Raw genomic sequence first — 17065 nt, forward strand, 5'->3', positions numbered from 1 at the left:
TCATTTCATTAACAATGGAAGAACTATTAGAGATATAATTAATCATATTCTTTTTTTTAAGTGTATTACCGGTACTATAATGGAAAAAGCATGGGCCTAAGCATCAAAGCACAGGAAACAGCTGTCATTGCTGCCTATATCAATCATGTGAAGATGGGAACAGAAAAGATTTAGTTCCTAGAGTCAACAATGGTGGACAACAGGTAGGGATGTAAGGATTTGCCATTTCTCTTAGGTCTAACCTCCTCTGGTGCAGACTGGCTAATATATATATATTCTTTTACGACTCAGGTTTTTTCCTATGTTTTGAACAAATTTAGACCAATAGAGTGTTTGATGTTGTTAAAAATAGAAAATAACGGTGGAATTCTTTGGGTTGTACCTTTTCTTGAGCAAAGTCCCAGCCTTCCTCCAAATCTGTCTGGTTTCCATACAAGCCATAGTCTTTTATAACAGATTCAACAATTGTGCCGAGTCTTGTACTCAGCTAAAAGGAAACATAACAAAGGGGTAAGTCTAGCATGCAAGCAATAGGTGAGATCAAACAGTCAAACACCCACCCAACATTCTCAGTGCTTAGCTATTAAATCTGGGAATATCTGGCTAAACCTCCAATCATATCAGTCCCACAAAAGGTTGGAGTAGTTCCTGCAACTTCCTGGGTAGCATAGAATCAGACTGATAATATAAAGCAAGGTTCTGAAGTTAGCTTATATGTATCAGCATTTCACTCAAATATCTCAGCTAAGTGGCAGATTTAGGGTCAGATTTATCAAAATGTTTAGAGCTTAATAAATAAAAACTCACCCACGTTCTATTAATTTCTATGGGATTTTTAGAATTGTATTTATCAATGGGTGAAAGACAAGTTAGAACTCATCATTTGATAAATACAGTTCTAAAAATCCCATAGGAATGAAAAGAAAGTGGGTGCGTTTTTATTTATTAAAGGGGTGGTTCATCTTTAAGTAAATGTTTAGTATGTTATAGAATGGCCAATTCTAAGCAACTTTTCAGTCGGTCTTCTTTATTTATTTATTTTTTTATAGTTTTTTAATTATATGCCTTCTTCTTCTGACTCTTTCCAGTCTTTCTAAAAACAAATGCTCTTTAAAGGGATACTGTCATGGGAAAAAAAAAATTTCTCAAAACACATCAGTTAATAGTGCTACTCCAGCAGAATTCTGCACTGAAATCCATTTCTCAAAAGAGCAAACAGATTTTTTTATATTCAATTTTGAAATCTAACATGGGGCTAGATATTTTGTCAATTTCCCAGCTGCCCCTGGTCATGTGACTTTTGCAGAATTTTTTCCCGTGACAGTATCCCTTTAAGGATGTATTGTTATTGCTACTTTGTATTACTCGTCTTTCTATCCAGGCCTCTCCTATTCATATTCCAGTCTCTTATTCAAATCAATGCATGGTTGTTAAAGTAATTTGGAACCTAGCAATAAGATTGCTGAAATTGCAAACTGGAGAGCTGCTAAATAATAACAAATAAGAAAATAAGAAAAACAATTGCAAATTGTCTCGGATTATCACTCTCCACATCATACTATTAGTTAACTCAAAGGTGAGCAACCCCTTTAAGTTCTAAGCTCACTTTTTGATAAATCTGCCCCTTAGATAATATATAAACATATACAATATATCAGGCCTGGACTGGCAATCTGTGGATTCTGGTAAATGCCAGAGGGGCTACTATAAGATGTCATAGAAAGTCACTATTTAGTGGGCTGGTGCGTGATGTTTGGTCCTTGTTGTGCTTGGAATGCCAGGGCCTATTTTGACTCCCAGTCCCGACCTGTACAGCACATACTGTAAATATATATATATGATATGTAGTGATGGGCGAATAAATGAGTCAAAAAATTTTGTATGTGCGTCGGAAAAGTCACTTGGGTCAAAACCGTCATGCGTCAACATTATTCGGACGCCCATTGACTTTAACGTCGGTGTCAAAATTGACGCGAGCATCAGAATTGACACAGGCATGAACATTTTGTGAATTTTTTGCCATTTCACGAATTTCATGGAAGATTCACAAATTTTTCGGTGAAGCGAAATGGAACAAATTTGCCCGTTACTAATGATATATATGATAAATATAGATGCCTATTCGGCTCCAACTAATATAAGAGAAGGTTCCTTGTAGGCTAATTTCTGTCCCTATCTTATGTTGTATGTAGCTTGCTCTGGTGAAGAGCGTGATCCACATTAGCAGTATTTGGGTTGATGGGAGCAGGCAGGGGTCAAACCAGTAGACAAGCCATGGAATATAGATGATGATGTACACATAGGCGTAGTGTAATAGACAATCATGAACTGTTATTTGTGTGTGATAGGCTGGAAGGGAACTATCAAGTAGGCAGCCTAAAGCTTGTGTAATCAAACTGAAATGCAGACAATACTGATAGGGAATTTATTGGTGTCACTTGGAAACACTCCCCGCTGCATACATTGGAAAAAACCATGGTTCACTAACCATTCTAACCAGAATATTCAACTACTTTATATACTACTGCAAGATTATGCAGAAAACGCCAGACTTCAGCATAACATTGAGATAATTTACAGATACCTGGAGATCATTATTCTGGCAGATACACTAAATTGTTTTGGGAAAGGGATGGATACCAAGCAGCAGTATAAAATGCTATAATACTACTATTATCTATATAACAGTGTCGTTTTTGATGCATTGAGTACTACGTCATCTCTAAAGTCCAGGAGAATTAGCTGAAACCTTTTGATGTTCTTGGTGACTTTTTTTTCAACAGGATTGTTTCTGCCTCCCAATGGGCCCATTAAGTAATGGTTCAGTTTGATTGATGTGTTTTTCAGCTTCAGTAATTATGTCGGATTGTAAGAATGTTTAGTCCTTTTAAAGGGCAAAAATGAAAAATGTATATAATGTCACTTGAAATACTGATTCGGTATAGTATGCTGATGTCACTGTATCCCATCTAAGGGGATTTAAACTGTGAAGTTGTTTGTGTGTGCACCTTGATAACGGTCCCAAAAGGGACTGAAACGTCGGTTTTCTTGTACATCCAATTTCCTAGACACATAATTCAATTTAGGATTGAATCATCCCAGGACCAGCACTTCCCTTTGTGAAATTCTTCAACTTTTATTTAAATACACATGTTCGTGTCCGACGTTTCGGTCCTTGTTAGGACCTTTAATCAAGAATAACATCCAATGTGCAAAATAAGCCTTAAATAGTGTTAACAATACAAAAAAAAACCACGAAACGTTGGACACGAACATGTGTATTTAAATAAAAGTTGAAGAATTTCACAAGGGGAAGTGCTGGTCCTAGGATGATTCATTCCTAAATTGACACAGAGATTTCTTATGATAGAAAATGAATATATTAGAAAGTGCATGTACAGCCAACATGACCTTTTTTAAGGCCTTGAGAAACATCACCGAAACGTCATGTTGGCTGTACATGCACTTTCTAATATATTCATTTTCTATCATAAGAAATCTCTGTGTTGCAGGTCTTTTTTAGTACATTTTGGAATTTTTGCCGTGCACCCGGGGCCAATATAGAAGCGGTTTGCTGCCCTGATCAAATATATATACACACACACACACAAACTGTATGGTCATCAACTTACACTATTTCTCTGTGTGTACACCAGCACTCCAATGGTGATCTGTGCAGAAAACAGCAGGAGAAGGAATGCAAAATACTGCGAAAATATAAATAAAAAACAAGCATTAAAACAAATGCAGAAAACTGTATAAATGATAAATAATGTCTAAAATATACCAAATGCAAAGATGGAGGGGAATGGGTTGTGGTGCAGTGTAGGGGTAATGATGGGAGAAAAGTTGTTTTGCATATAAATTCAGAAAAGGGAAAGTTGTTGAAGGATTCTGCAGAGTTGGACTGTGTCATTCACTATGATCTGTCTGTAAATCTATAGCAATCAGGTCACTGTAATAAAGTTGCAATGTGAAACGCCTTCTGATCAAGAAAATCTGATTAAATGTCATTGTAACAGAGTGAACAGACCCATTCAGTTCTCTCAGACACTGTGTCTGACCAAATAGGATTTTGCAATCATATAAAAATCTATAAACGAGCATCCAAAAATGAAAGCATTATGAAACAATTGAGTTCACTTGTATTATGGACTAATCTGTTGTAAAAATGCTGTTACAATGGTTCCATGGGACAGTTCCAAACCACAGACCTCCCAGGTGGGTGGAACTTACTGGACATTTGGCAGGGCACAATTGTTTAAATGTAGTTATTGGGAGATAATAAGTGCTGCCCATATATGTAAACCACAGTGGGAGATCTTGAACTTGAAAAGCCTGAAACACTAATGTCACACTATGCATTCAGTTTCATCTTTCATGCTCTAATATAGAACTCTTTGTTCCCCACTCCTTTACATATTATTACATTAACCACAAATGCAGAACCCAAACGTTATTAACTGTCACTTAACGTTTAAATATTTCAGTGCCGTGCAACTATAGGATCTGTGTCTGATTCCCTCAGTAGAGGGACTCTAAAATAGAAATAGACATTTCCTTCTGCAAAATTATCTCCAAGGGGTTTGTATGCTCCCCTTTGCTTGCGTGCAGTTCATTGGGTTTAATCCCACACTCCAAAATATACTGGTAGGTTAATTGGGTCCTCATAAAACTGACACTAGCTCCACTGGGGAAGGGACTGAAGAAAATAATGTATAATCTTTGTACATCCCTATATAAATACAGGATAAAAATGTGCATTTTTTTTACATAATTGCTCATAATTATTCTCTCTTTTGATCCTGATTAAATAAGAGGTGAATGCTTTTGAAGTCATTCTGTGATTATGAAAAGAAGCAATTATAAAATCTAGTTGGGCACACCCATCAGAGGAGAAGCTGCAAAAGCACATACCAGAAGCCAGGCTATGAATATAAATTATACAGGTATATGTTATCCAGAATGCTCAGGACCTGGGGTTTTCCAGATAAGGGATCTTTTGGTTGGAATCAAGTACACAATACTGCTTTATTATTGCAGAGAAAAAGGAACTCATTTTAAAAATGTTTTAATTATTTGGTTAAAATGGAGTCTATGGGAGATGGCCGTTCTGTAATTCGGAGCTTTCTGGATAACGGGTTTCTAGATAATGGATCCTATACCTGTAGCATTTGCATTTGCTATACTGCTTTCCTTTGCTAGACAACAAGCTAGTGTATGACTGCATGAGATGCAATAGGTCTGCACTTAATCACAGAAACGGAACTAGAGGGGGGCGGGCCCTGGCGCAGGACGTGCAGCCGGGCCCCCCTCTGTAAACTGGCCGGGATATGAACGGTGCGCGGACTGCCGGGGGGCCCTGAGGGGGTGCGGGCCCTGGCACGCTCGCACCCCCTGCTCCCCCGGTAGTTCCACCCCTGCTTAATCAGAGACTAATGGGGTCCCAATAGCTTAATGGGGTCCACAATGGATCCTTTGCAGCTGTTCCTATAGCCTATAACGGGTTTCCGGATAACGGATTCTGTACCTGTACAATGTAAAGCTGTCAACAACAACTAAATGCTATCACAGAGTGATGAGCTTTGCAATCTAACAATAACAAAAGGGGCATACGTGGGACAGAGTCACTTTGATTACAGGATAAAGTCTGAATTTCTAGGGAACCCACCACAGCTTAAGGGTCAGGCCACACAGGGCTTTTGGGGAGATTTGGTTGCCTGGCGACTAATTGCCTCGTTGTTGCGGCGACCAATCTCCCCAAACGACTTCCCTGACTCTGCGCCAGCTAAAATGAAAAAACGCCAGTGCTTCGTTTTCCGAAGTCGCCGGAAGTTGCCTCACAAGGAAACTTTGGAAAGCGAATCGCCGCATGTGATTAGCGCTGGAGTTTTTTTCATTTTAGCCAGAGACAGGGAAGGCGTTTGGGGAGATTGGTTGAAAACAAGGCGATTAGTCGCCAGGCGACCAAATCGACCCAAAATGCCCTGTGTGGACTTACCCTAAAACAACCCTGGCTCTGATATTACTATACACTTCCACTTGATTGTCAGCTTCATGCTGTCCCACCCAAATACCACTTTGGAACAAGCTTCCTGCTGGTTATGCATGCATCTTAGTTTAATAAAGCATACAGGAAAGTGCAGGTGTTTATCTAGGGAAGTGGCTAAGCTAGTGGCGCATAACGGTTGAGTGCACAGCTCAAGGTAAGGTTAAATAATTAGCAGGTAAATCATAACTTTAAAATGAGAAAAAGCACCATGAAAATTGTAACTAAATGTTTCCAGTCTTTTGCGTTCCCATAGGCCAACTACAGTTCCCAGCACCCCCTAATAATGTACATGATCAGTAGCTGGGGGCTGCAGTCTAGACATCCTAATTAATGGCTGGAAGGGAATAAATCTATATGGTTCTGCTTACAAATCCCAGCAGGCATTTGATTTCCTTGAGTGACCCGAGGCAGCCTAGGAAACCCAGCAGCATGGTGAGGATTCCCACGCCCGAGAATACATACGACCAGACCTTCAAGGTGGGCACCGAGGAGCCTGAGGGAGAGAAGGCAAAGGTGGGCATCAGAAATGGGTTATATAAATACCAACGACTGAATCACTCTCATTCTCTGCTTTTTAAAACTTTCAGCCTTCGCCTGGAGACATCACACAAGCATAGAAATGTACATGTTGGAACACAGCCTGGAAACTGCACATTCACTCTTCATTTCTCCTTTCTCTTGGTTTTGTTTTGTTTTATGGAAATACTATGCTTGCCAAACACATACATGTCAGCACCTCCGACTCTTTTTTGTTTATTATAACTCTCTAGTCACTAATGTGGCTTTTTGCAACAGCCTTCATGAAAGGGATCTTTTGTTTACCATCTTTAAAATGCATTTTTTACAGGCATATGTCATTTGTAGAATTGCCCCCTTCTCATGTCATGAACAAGGACATTGCATGCTGGTTGTTTTCCCAGTAGATCAGTGCTGTCCAAGTTATATGGTAAAGAGGGCCGGAATTTTTCTAATCTACATGGTGGAGGGACGATAATGGAAGCCAGTGTTAGCCACTCCCTGTTTTAGACCACACCCACTTTAAACCACACCCATGTTACCGCAAGACCATGTCCACATTAATAGCACACCAAAAAAACAGATGGTTGGTGCTCACTGCAGGGATCAGGGCCGGAACTAGGGGTAGGCAGAGTAGGCGGCTGTCTAGGACGCTATCAATGAGGGGCGCACTTTTAAAAGGGTTTTTTTTTCTTCATTTTTTCCAAGCGTTTATTTAATAATTTGTTTCATTAATCATGGTCACTCAGTCGGGTGGAATCCCCCCTCCTTCACCTTCTCCCTCTTGCCAGCAAGTAATAGCTCCTTCTGTGCAGTGCGGCAGAGCAGCGCGACGTACGTATATGACGTCACTGATGCGGTTGGGTGACAGAGAGAGGCAGAGAGCTGGGGGGCTGCTTGGTGTGGCTCACGGTTGCTGCTCTCAGCCTTACACAGTTGCACTGAACTGAAGACATTCTTTATATTACTGTGAAAGTGTGAAGCTTCCTGCTGACACAGCCAGGTACAGATTTGGGGCCATATATTTGCTGTTGCTGCTGGGCTGGGCGCTGGCACAGGTACATAAATACTTGGGGGCAATATGATGTGATCAGATTTATTTTTGGCTGTTGCTGGCACAGGTAAGGATTGGGGGCAATATGATGGCTGCAGGAGGGCTGTCTGATGGATGGCTGCTGAGCTTGCTGGTACAGGTACGGAGGAGCAGTATGATGGATGGCTACTGGCACAGGTACGGGGGGTTTGTATAATGGATGACTGCTGAGCTTGCTGGTACAGGTACAGGGGGCAGTAATATAAATGAAAAAGTGTTGTAAATTTTCTTGCTTTCTTTATTTAAAAACCATCATGGTAAGGAGGTAAATGGTAATGCAGGGCAGGGGGCGCTGATTGAAGCTCTTGCCTAGGGTGCCAAACTACCTTGGCCCAGGACTGGCAGGGATGCCACTCATATGTGAAAAATGTTAAGTCATATTAAGACATACCCTTAAATCCATATGCCTCCTCCTCCCCTGTGTATAACACACCTCCCCTGTGTATAATACAGTACCCCAGCATATAATTAAACACCTTAGGGGCCTCTAACAATAATTTTCAAATGCTAACAAACCCCCAGAACAAATACCAGGCTTGTGTTCCATAGGGATCATAGGTCAGGCAGAGTATGGCAAACACAGGGTGCAAAGAGCAGGCAAAGTATGACACACACAGGGAGCATAGGGAAGACAGAACAGAGCAGGAGACAGGAATCAGGACCAGTCTAAAATGTACTACATACAGTGACACAGTGCTGGTGCCCCATTAGCATTTTGTATAAAGTCTGAACAGGTGAACAATGTGGGCAGTTTCAGTCTGGGTCTCAGGTAGAACAGCACAGGCTTTAGGATGTGAACAATAGAGGTGTCAGAAGTATGAACAATACAGGGGGATCACAGGTGTGAACAATACAGGGGATTACAGTGTGAATTTGAGGTTTAAACTATGCAGAGGCCCAGTGCCGGGCCAAGTCGACCAGGCGCCCTAGTATGTGCCTGGCGCACCTCTGCCTTTGCGCCGTAGGCACGTGCCTCTTCTGCCTACCCATAGTTCCGGTCCTGCAGGGGCCAGTTAATCTCTGTATTGATACCTTTTAAATCTTGCAATTGGTAAGAAGACACATGGAAAAATATCAGATGTTTTGTTCTCTTCACCAAGAAACAAAGGTCTTAAGACAGAGGTTCCCAAGCTGGAGGTGGGGCCCCTTTAGTGAGACATCACAGTGCAAGGGGGTCCCATACCTGCAGGTCAGTATGATAAGATGTGGCAGTGGCGTAACTACCGGGGGAGCAGGGGGTGCGATTGGGCCAGGGCCTGCACCCCCTTCAGGGCCCCCCCGGCAGCGCACGCGCCACGATTCCCGGCCGTTTCCCCCTCTAGTTACGTCACTGAGATGTGGGTATGAATGCTTATTAAAAAACGGAGCAAAGATACCAGCATCAATTAATTTAGGTCGGGAAGCAGCATGCAAAGTGAAGCAGAGAAAACAATTTGGAGCATGAAGCGCTGGCTATATGTAGGAAGACTGTAGGATATAGAAGGTTTAAAACATTTGAGCTGTGTTGCACAATGCAGAACAGGGCAATTACAGGGCTTACACAAGTCAAATATTTTACACTGACACCAATATGAAGGTATTTTCTGATGTTTTGTTGCCTTCACCCTCTTGTTGTGATTTTGTGTTTTGTTATTAGGAGTCTATTATACCCCTGTATACTGGTAATCTAATGATCTACCTTGCAAGAACCAAACATGGAATAGCTTCAATTTCTCTGTTAAAGGGCACATGTTGGGTAAAAATCTTATTCCCAACCAAAGGTGCGGTCTAATAGAGCCTGCATTCTGGTTGGGGATGACAATAGTTTTTTGTGAAAAAAAATGCCCCCACCAGCGCTAGGCTACCCGCACGGGGAGCGAGCTCCCGGTGTGAGCAGCCATGTCTGGTCACTCGCATGCTCATAATGAAAAGCTTCCCCCGAAATGTTCATTATGCACATGCGCGTGACGTCACATGCGTGTTATGCGCATGCAAGTGACATCACATGGCTGCTCGCACCGGGAGCTCCCTCTGCAGATGCGCCAAAATGGATGGAAATTGGCAAAACGCAGAAGAAAACACGAAGACCCGGAAGATGGCTGTGGTGAACTCCGATGCCTGAATCTGTGCCGAGGGGTAAGTAAAAAGTTAGGGGCATTTCCCGGGGGGGGGGCAGTTAGGCTGAGGGGAGGAGGGAGGGGGGTCAGCGTGGAGTGAGGGGTATGGGTTTTTTTGCTTAAGGGTTGAATTCTCCTTTAAAGTTTAGGTTGTCATTATAAAGCTTTGCACACTAGTGGCAATGGTCAAGTGTAAGAAGTGGCACTTTACCAGGGGTGGCAAAAAGCAATTTTCTGGTTACAGCTGAATTTAATTCTTTTACTGATAAGCAATTTCAAGATATGCATGCGAAGCAGAATATCATCCTATATATAAAGATATGGGGGCTCAGTAACTGCTGGAATTATATATTTCTTTTCATTAGAATTTTCTTTTTGTGGGGGTCTAATAGAGATGACATTTACTACATCTTAATTTGATATAAGAGAGATGGGCTGCACCTTTCACATAATTAAATATCCAGGCTACAGTGCACAGTAAAGAGGTGAAATGTAGTGAGATCCCAAAAAAATCAAAACAAAAAATTGATTAATTAGAAGTACAAAATTTTATTAGTACATCGGGAAGAGACCTAACGCATTTTGTGTTACTATGAGTAAGTGCCCCAACAGGCACAAGGTGCATTAGGCCACTTCGCTATGTCTTAATAAATGATTTTGTACTTTTAATTAATCCGTTTTTTGTTTTGATTATTTTGGGGATCTCACTACATTTTCCTCTTTTCAGTTGCTAGTATACAACCTTTAAAGGAGAAGGAAAGGCTAAAACTAAGTAAGCTTTATCAGAAAGGTCTATATAAATACACAAGTAAACCCTCAAAGTAATGCTGCTATGAGTCTCCTGTCAAAAGAAACACAGCATTTCTTTCCTTTTATTGTGTTCACATGGGCTTCTGTATCAGACTTCCTGTTTTCAGCATAAATCTCCAGGGCAGGGCTTGAGCATGCTCAGTTTGTGCCTCTCCCCCTCCCTCCTCCCCTCCCTGCTGTAATCTGAGCTCAGAGCTGTAAGTGAGCAGGGAGAGACTCAGGCAAAAAGTGATGTCACACCAAGCATATATGGCAGCTTCTATCCTAAACAAACAGAGACAGTATCTAGAGCGGTTAACTTAGGTATGGTAAAGCATTTTGCAGAATAAATATAGCGTTCTAGCTTGCACAATTGTGGCTAATCTGTTGGCAATAAACTGTCTTGGAGCTTTCCTTCTCCTTTAAACTTGGGTGGACAGTGAGACTTCCCCTTTGTCTTTATTCTGCATGTAAACTATTAAATATATTTAATGTGGTGCCATCACCTTATTATTTTACCAATGTGGGCTTTGTACAATGCTTACTTCCTATATTTACAGTGCACAAATGAAAAGAACAGTAGGTGACGGGGGGCTTGAAAGCACATTGCTTAAGGTCTCACTGCCTAAAAATATGTAACATTCAGTGCAAATGATCTCACTTACCTATCATAGTTGCAAAACTGCCTCTGTCAAATAGAATCCATAGCCCAAAACAGAGCAACACACCTCCTAGGATCTGGCAAGGAAAACAAGAGTGAGACTTGAATTAACAATCCACATAACAGCTCAAAGAACATCTGAAATCAATGTTATGAGAGAATTCTCTGTATGCAAGAACTACATGGAACGTGTGATATGAAAGACAAGTCCAAAAAAGGTGACAAGGTGATGGCCCACTCCCCCACATTCCTGGCCCCGAAATGCAGAGTTGCAGAGTGGTGTTGCCGATTGCAGAAGCAGTGGAAGCCTTGACATGTGTGTCCACGCATGAAGGCATGTGACATGGGGTCTGCTGAAAATTAGGATTACTTCTGAATTAATATAAAGACACAATCATATGGCACTGCAATAACAATGGCCCATCCCTTGCACATATCTAACAATAACTGAGTTGAAAGTAAGTAAGAGGAGTCTGGCTGAATACCATCTACTCTTCTTCTCACCTAGCGTCATGGCATGATATCTTTAATGGGCAACTAATACTCCAGGATAACCATGCTCTAAAATAATTGTATTAAAGGAACAATAACACCAAAAAATGAAAGTGTTTTAAAGGAATGACAATATAATGTACTAAATGTTGCCCTGCACTGTACAACTGGTGTGTTTGCTTCAGAAACACTACTATAGTTTATATAAACAAGCTGCTGTGTAGCCATGGGGCAGTCGTTCAAGCACAAGATACACAGTAGATAACAGATAAGGTCTGAAGAATCCCATTACATACTACAGAGATTATCTGTTATAGGCTGTGTAACCTGTGCCTTTTTCAGCTTTGAATGGCTGCCCCCATTTCTACACTGCAACGATAATACGTTTCTGAAGCAAACACAGCAGTTTTACCAGTGCAGCACAACATTACATTATATTATCATTACTTTTTTTCAACACTTTCATTTTTAGGTGTTACTCTTCCTTTAAGGCAAAGGGCTACTCTACCACCTCTCTCAGACAGTGGTACTCATTTTATGAATATGCACCATTTCGAGAGAAATTTTAGGCCTCAAATGATATATTTCCTGTGCACCACTGTTCAAGGCAGTGATAATATGTCTTATAAGAGGTGTCACATGCTTTTGTAAATGGTGCCGTGGCAAATAAATGAGATGGTAGTAAGTCATATTCATTCATAGTTCATATTTCCTTGGTGCCGGCAGAGCTGACTACCTATTTACTTCTAGGGAAAACATAAAGACATTTGTGACAGCGACAAGGACCTTAACAGGATTTAAGGAGGTGCTCCAGTAAAGGTATTATTTTTATCACAAAATTAAATCAGGTCCCATATACTATTTCTCATTGCCAATATTATTAAGCTGATTGTAAAAAATTCGATATGCCCCTTCCTGCTCCTTTCAGTAACCTGAACCGTTCCATTGCTCTGCTTGTTTCTTGTATTCATCTTAAAGAACAGAAAACTCAGTGGAACAGGTTTATCCAGTGGGCCCATACAGACACACGTACATGTGACATTTAACCTTCAGCACTGTGCTTAAAAACAGGAATGTCCCATTCATCAAGACTTGGCAGAGGTTAATAAGAGGGGAGATGAGCAGTAAATGGAAGGTTTGATAACAAGCAGCAACTTCTTAAAAAAACAAGGTTACAAGCACAACAGAGGGATAGTAACATTTCTGACACAGATACATTCCCTGTCACCTGAAACCTGAAAACATGCCTGACAGATAGTATTTCAGTTTATGTGTGTATAGAAGCATTTCTGCTCAGTCAACGGGTCAGTTGTTTGCTTGTCTATGAAAAGGCAATTTGCCTGGTCTTGTGGCATCAGATGTGCTCTTTGGGAAAAGAACATACAAAAAGCAACTTATAATTAATAGGGCATAGTAGGGTGAGATAGTATCTATAGTAGCAGTAGGGATTATAGTCTCTGGGAAGGGAGTGTGGCTGTGGGATAGCAGGTATAGTACGGAGAGATGGTGCCTATAGTAACAGTGGGATAATAGTCTCTGGGAAGGGAGTGTGGCTGTGGGATAGCAGGTATAGTAGGGAGAGATGGTGCCTATAGTAACAGTGGGATAATAGTCTCTGGGAAGGGACTGTGACTGTAGGATAGCAGGTATAGTAGGGAGAGATGGTGCCTATAGTAGCAGTGGGATAACAGTGTATGGGAAAAGACTGTGGCTGTGGGATATGTTAGAGTGACTGTATGCCTATAGTATAGCACTTCCGCAATTTCACATGTATCTTGGTTGGTAACTAAAAGTCTGACATAGGCTAGTTAATTCCAGATATACCGATTTCTAAATGACATTAGAATTTCTGAAATGTACAACCGAAACTAGATAACCAGTCGATTCCTACTGCAGTTTTGCTTGCAAAGTAGGATCTGTTTTGTGCATGGAATACAGCAGCATGAATACATCCAAAGTAGCAGCATAACTCTAAGGTGGCAGATTAGTTGCCCAGGGACAAATCTTCTCTACTGCCGTGACTACTCCCCCCAAATGTCTTCCCGCTGGCAAGCATGCAAAACTTTGGTGGGATGGCATACGAATCAAGAGGAAACTTCCGGCAACTTCAGAATTCCAAAGCGATACGTTTGCCATCCCACCGGAGATTTGCATTCTTGCCGGCAGGAAGGCATTTTAGGGAAATTAGTCACAAGCAGTAGAGAAGATTTGTCTCTAGAAGACTAATCTCCCCGTCTGCTACCACCCTAAATCCATTCCACCCTAAATTACACTCCACACCACTAAATTACACTATAACTACATTTAAAAGTGCCCTTTTAAAGTATTTGTAGTCTTGCCTCCCATTCCAGACTCTACAGTAAGCGACAGACTGTGCCAGTAATGCAAGGGTTAACTTAGTTTACTAATGTATGTTGAGTTTCCAGGCCTATCCAATTCTTTAACAGTTCCACAAGTGCCCTGCATATTCCCGTGAGTAGTGATCTGATATCCTGATTTTGATACATTATCATAGGAGAAAGGTAATAGCGTTTGGAAGCTGTTTGGCTATTAACAGGCAAGCCTGGAAAAGCTTTAAACCTTATTTTTTTTGCATATGCCTTTTGCTTTGGTTTTATTCCTAGATGAAATATTCCTAAAATATTTTCATTGATGCAAGAGAAGAAAAAAGAACACATAAATTGCTGCATTTATTCCTTTTCATGTTATTTCTCATTTGCTTACCCACAAGAGAAAGACAAGATCCAATATATATATATATATATATATATATATATATATATATATATATATATATATATATATATATATATATATATATATATATATATATACACAGTTCAGAGCTCAGCAAAATATTGTTTGGGGGTTGAATTATAATCCTATAATACCATAATTAATCTTCAAACCCTTAGAAAAACATACCTGCCTTTTCTGTTTTATAGAGCAGAAACATCAGAGCCAAAACAGCAAAAAAGATGGACAGTGATAAAGATTTATTTGGCACATGGCTTATTTTCTCTGCTGGTATATATACGCTGACTATGCCTGTCAGTGCACACATATAAGGTGTGGAAGGCACCTTTTCACCTCTGGTATTTATATACCCTAGTGTGCTATTAGCCTGTAACAAACTGTAGTTCACATTATATGAGTCAATAACACAAGCTCAGAGCTGAATATAAATAGCAAATTTTAGGGGAACTTCAAGGCCCAGACTGGCAATCTGTTGGTCTGGCAAATGCCAGAGGGGCTGCTGTAAGATGTCATAGACTGACAATATTTAGTGGGCTGGTGGGGGCCTGTTTGCACCTCTATGTACTTGAATTGCCAGGGCCTATTTTGAATCTCAGTCCAGACCTGAAAGGAGAAGGAAAGTCATTTGGCACTTGGCGGTTCCAAAGTCCCCAAAGTGATTGTATTTACTTACCTGAAACCCCAGACTGGTTCTCCCATCAGAAGAAAACTGCACCAGCCCCGGCAGGGCAGTATTTAGGTCCAATGCAGTCCTACGTCACGCGTTGTGCACGCTGACGTCACATGCTGACGCATTCTTCCTCAGCCCCCTACCCCCCACCCCCTTAGCTCTGTCACAGGATTTCCTATGGAAATCTGTGGTGGAGTGTGGGGCGGGTTTTAAAAAAAAAAAATGAAAAAATAGGCACCCTGAGGGCCGCCCCAAAACCATGCCGCCCTAGTCACAAGCCTTTGGGTTCTTCCATTACGCATTACGGAGTGATCCTCTTCTTGCTTCTTCTTTCTTCTCGCGGCTGCACATGCTCAGTACAGGGAATAGACAAACTCTAATGAAAAGGCCGACTATTTAGTTCTACTACACCTGTCTGCCCCGGGAAATTTGAAGAAAGAAGAAGCAGGATGAGGATCGCTCCGTGGTGCTCGCTGGAATAACCGTGGGCCACTGCAGTTTTCTCCTGACAGAAGCACCAGCCCAGTAAGTGAATACAATCGCTTGGGGGTACCTAACATTTGGCACCCCCAAGTGCCAAATGACTTTCCTTCTCGTTTAATCTCATTTCAATACAGTGTGATGTGGCTTGGCCACCGAAGAAACACAACTGTGTAAGTATGTTAATATCAGATTATTCATAATATTAAAGTGGAATCCACCCCAAAACAGTTTTTGTTTCATAATGAAAATAAAATGTAATTCTGAACTACTTTCCAGCATACGGTAATTAAAAAATTTCAGGGGTTTTAAAATTATTGAGAATTGAGTGTAAGTACTCTATATTCTCGGAACTACTGGTTTTGAATCCTTAACGAAACATCAGAAGCCGACAGACCTGGAGCAGACCTTGTTTCAAGAGCTGTAACCAGGGGTGAGAGGTGAAAACTAAGATATACAAATACTGCTTTCTGTTGCAATTATATATTTACAAATGACATTTACATTTCTAATTTATGTACACTGGAAAGTTGCTTAGAATTATATTTTTATTCATTAAAGTGTACCCCTTGTTCAACATGAGTGTAACAAATATGGCTTGTGCTGAATGTACATTTTGCCAGTTATTGCAAATATTCTATGGTGTTTGATATAACATGAGCAAAACAGACTAAGGGAAATTGAAACGACTCCATGGTTGGGGCCTTGCAAGGTACAGTAGATAATTGGTTTACCAATAAACAAACAAACCCCCATACAGAGTTCAGGCTCTCTAATTAAACTAACAGATAATTCATTGTAAGATAGTAAGTGTGAAATAATAATAAAAACTACTTAAAAATAGGATTTTTTGGAAATTCAAAGAATAGGCAGAATGTATTTTTTCTCCATAGGTTCTATTTATTTTGATCATCTGTAAATCATAGGTAAAGGGCCTGTTATCCAGAATGCTTGGGACCTGGAATTTGTAGGGGTCTTTCTGTAATTTTGATCTCCATATTTTAGGCCTGCTAAAAAATTGTTTAAACATTAATTTATACCAATAGCATTTTTTTTGCTACCAATAAGGATCAAGTATAAGGTACTTGGAAATATTTTTTAAAATGTTGAGCTTTTTTATTAAAATGAAGTCTAGAGGAGATGACCTTCCCATAATTTGAAGTGTTCTGGATAATGGGTTTCCAGCTAATAGATCCCATACCTTTATACAGGCATATACTGCCCTATATATTTATCCACATATACAATCCTAGAACTGCTGGGCTAAACTCTTCGTGTGGCAACCCCTTGCACTAATCCTACTCCTACTAGCAGAGGGCACTGCATGTAGTAACTGGTGCCCATAACAATATGTACCCAAACAGACAGACGCTTTTGCTGAATGTAGAAGATAATCTGCCAGTGGTTGACAAATATATAGATTACTTGAACCTGTTACTACATGACGTGCCATGAAAAC

The 17065-nt window shown here is 40.6% G+C and overlaps 1 protein-coding gene across 2 annotated transcripts in view; it reads right to left on the minus strand.

The window, feature by feature from the left end:
• cd37.L (CD37 molecule L homeolog) overlaps nucleotides 1-17065 on the minus strand; it is a 70217-nt gene that overhangs the window by 11397 nt on the left and 41755 nt on the right. For both annotated transcript variants that reach the window (NM_001097832.1, XM_018224211.2), the window contains 4 exon segments: nucleotides 383-487; nucleotides 3633-3707; nucleotides 6421-6545; nucleotides 11212-11284. In NM_001097832.1, coding sequence (NP_001091301.2) covers nucleotides 383-487; nucleotides 3633-3707; nucleotides 6421-6545; nucleotides 11212-11284 — 378 coding nt within the window.

This window comes from Xenopus laevis, chromosome 7L (genome assembly GCF_017654675.1).
Source record: "Xenopus laevis strain J_2021 chromosome 7L, Xenopus_laevis_v10.1, whole genome shotgun sequence".
NCBI classification, from domain to species: domain Eukaryota; kingdom Metazoa; phylum Chordata; class Amphibia; order Anura; family Pipidae; genus Xenopus; species Xenopus laevis.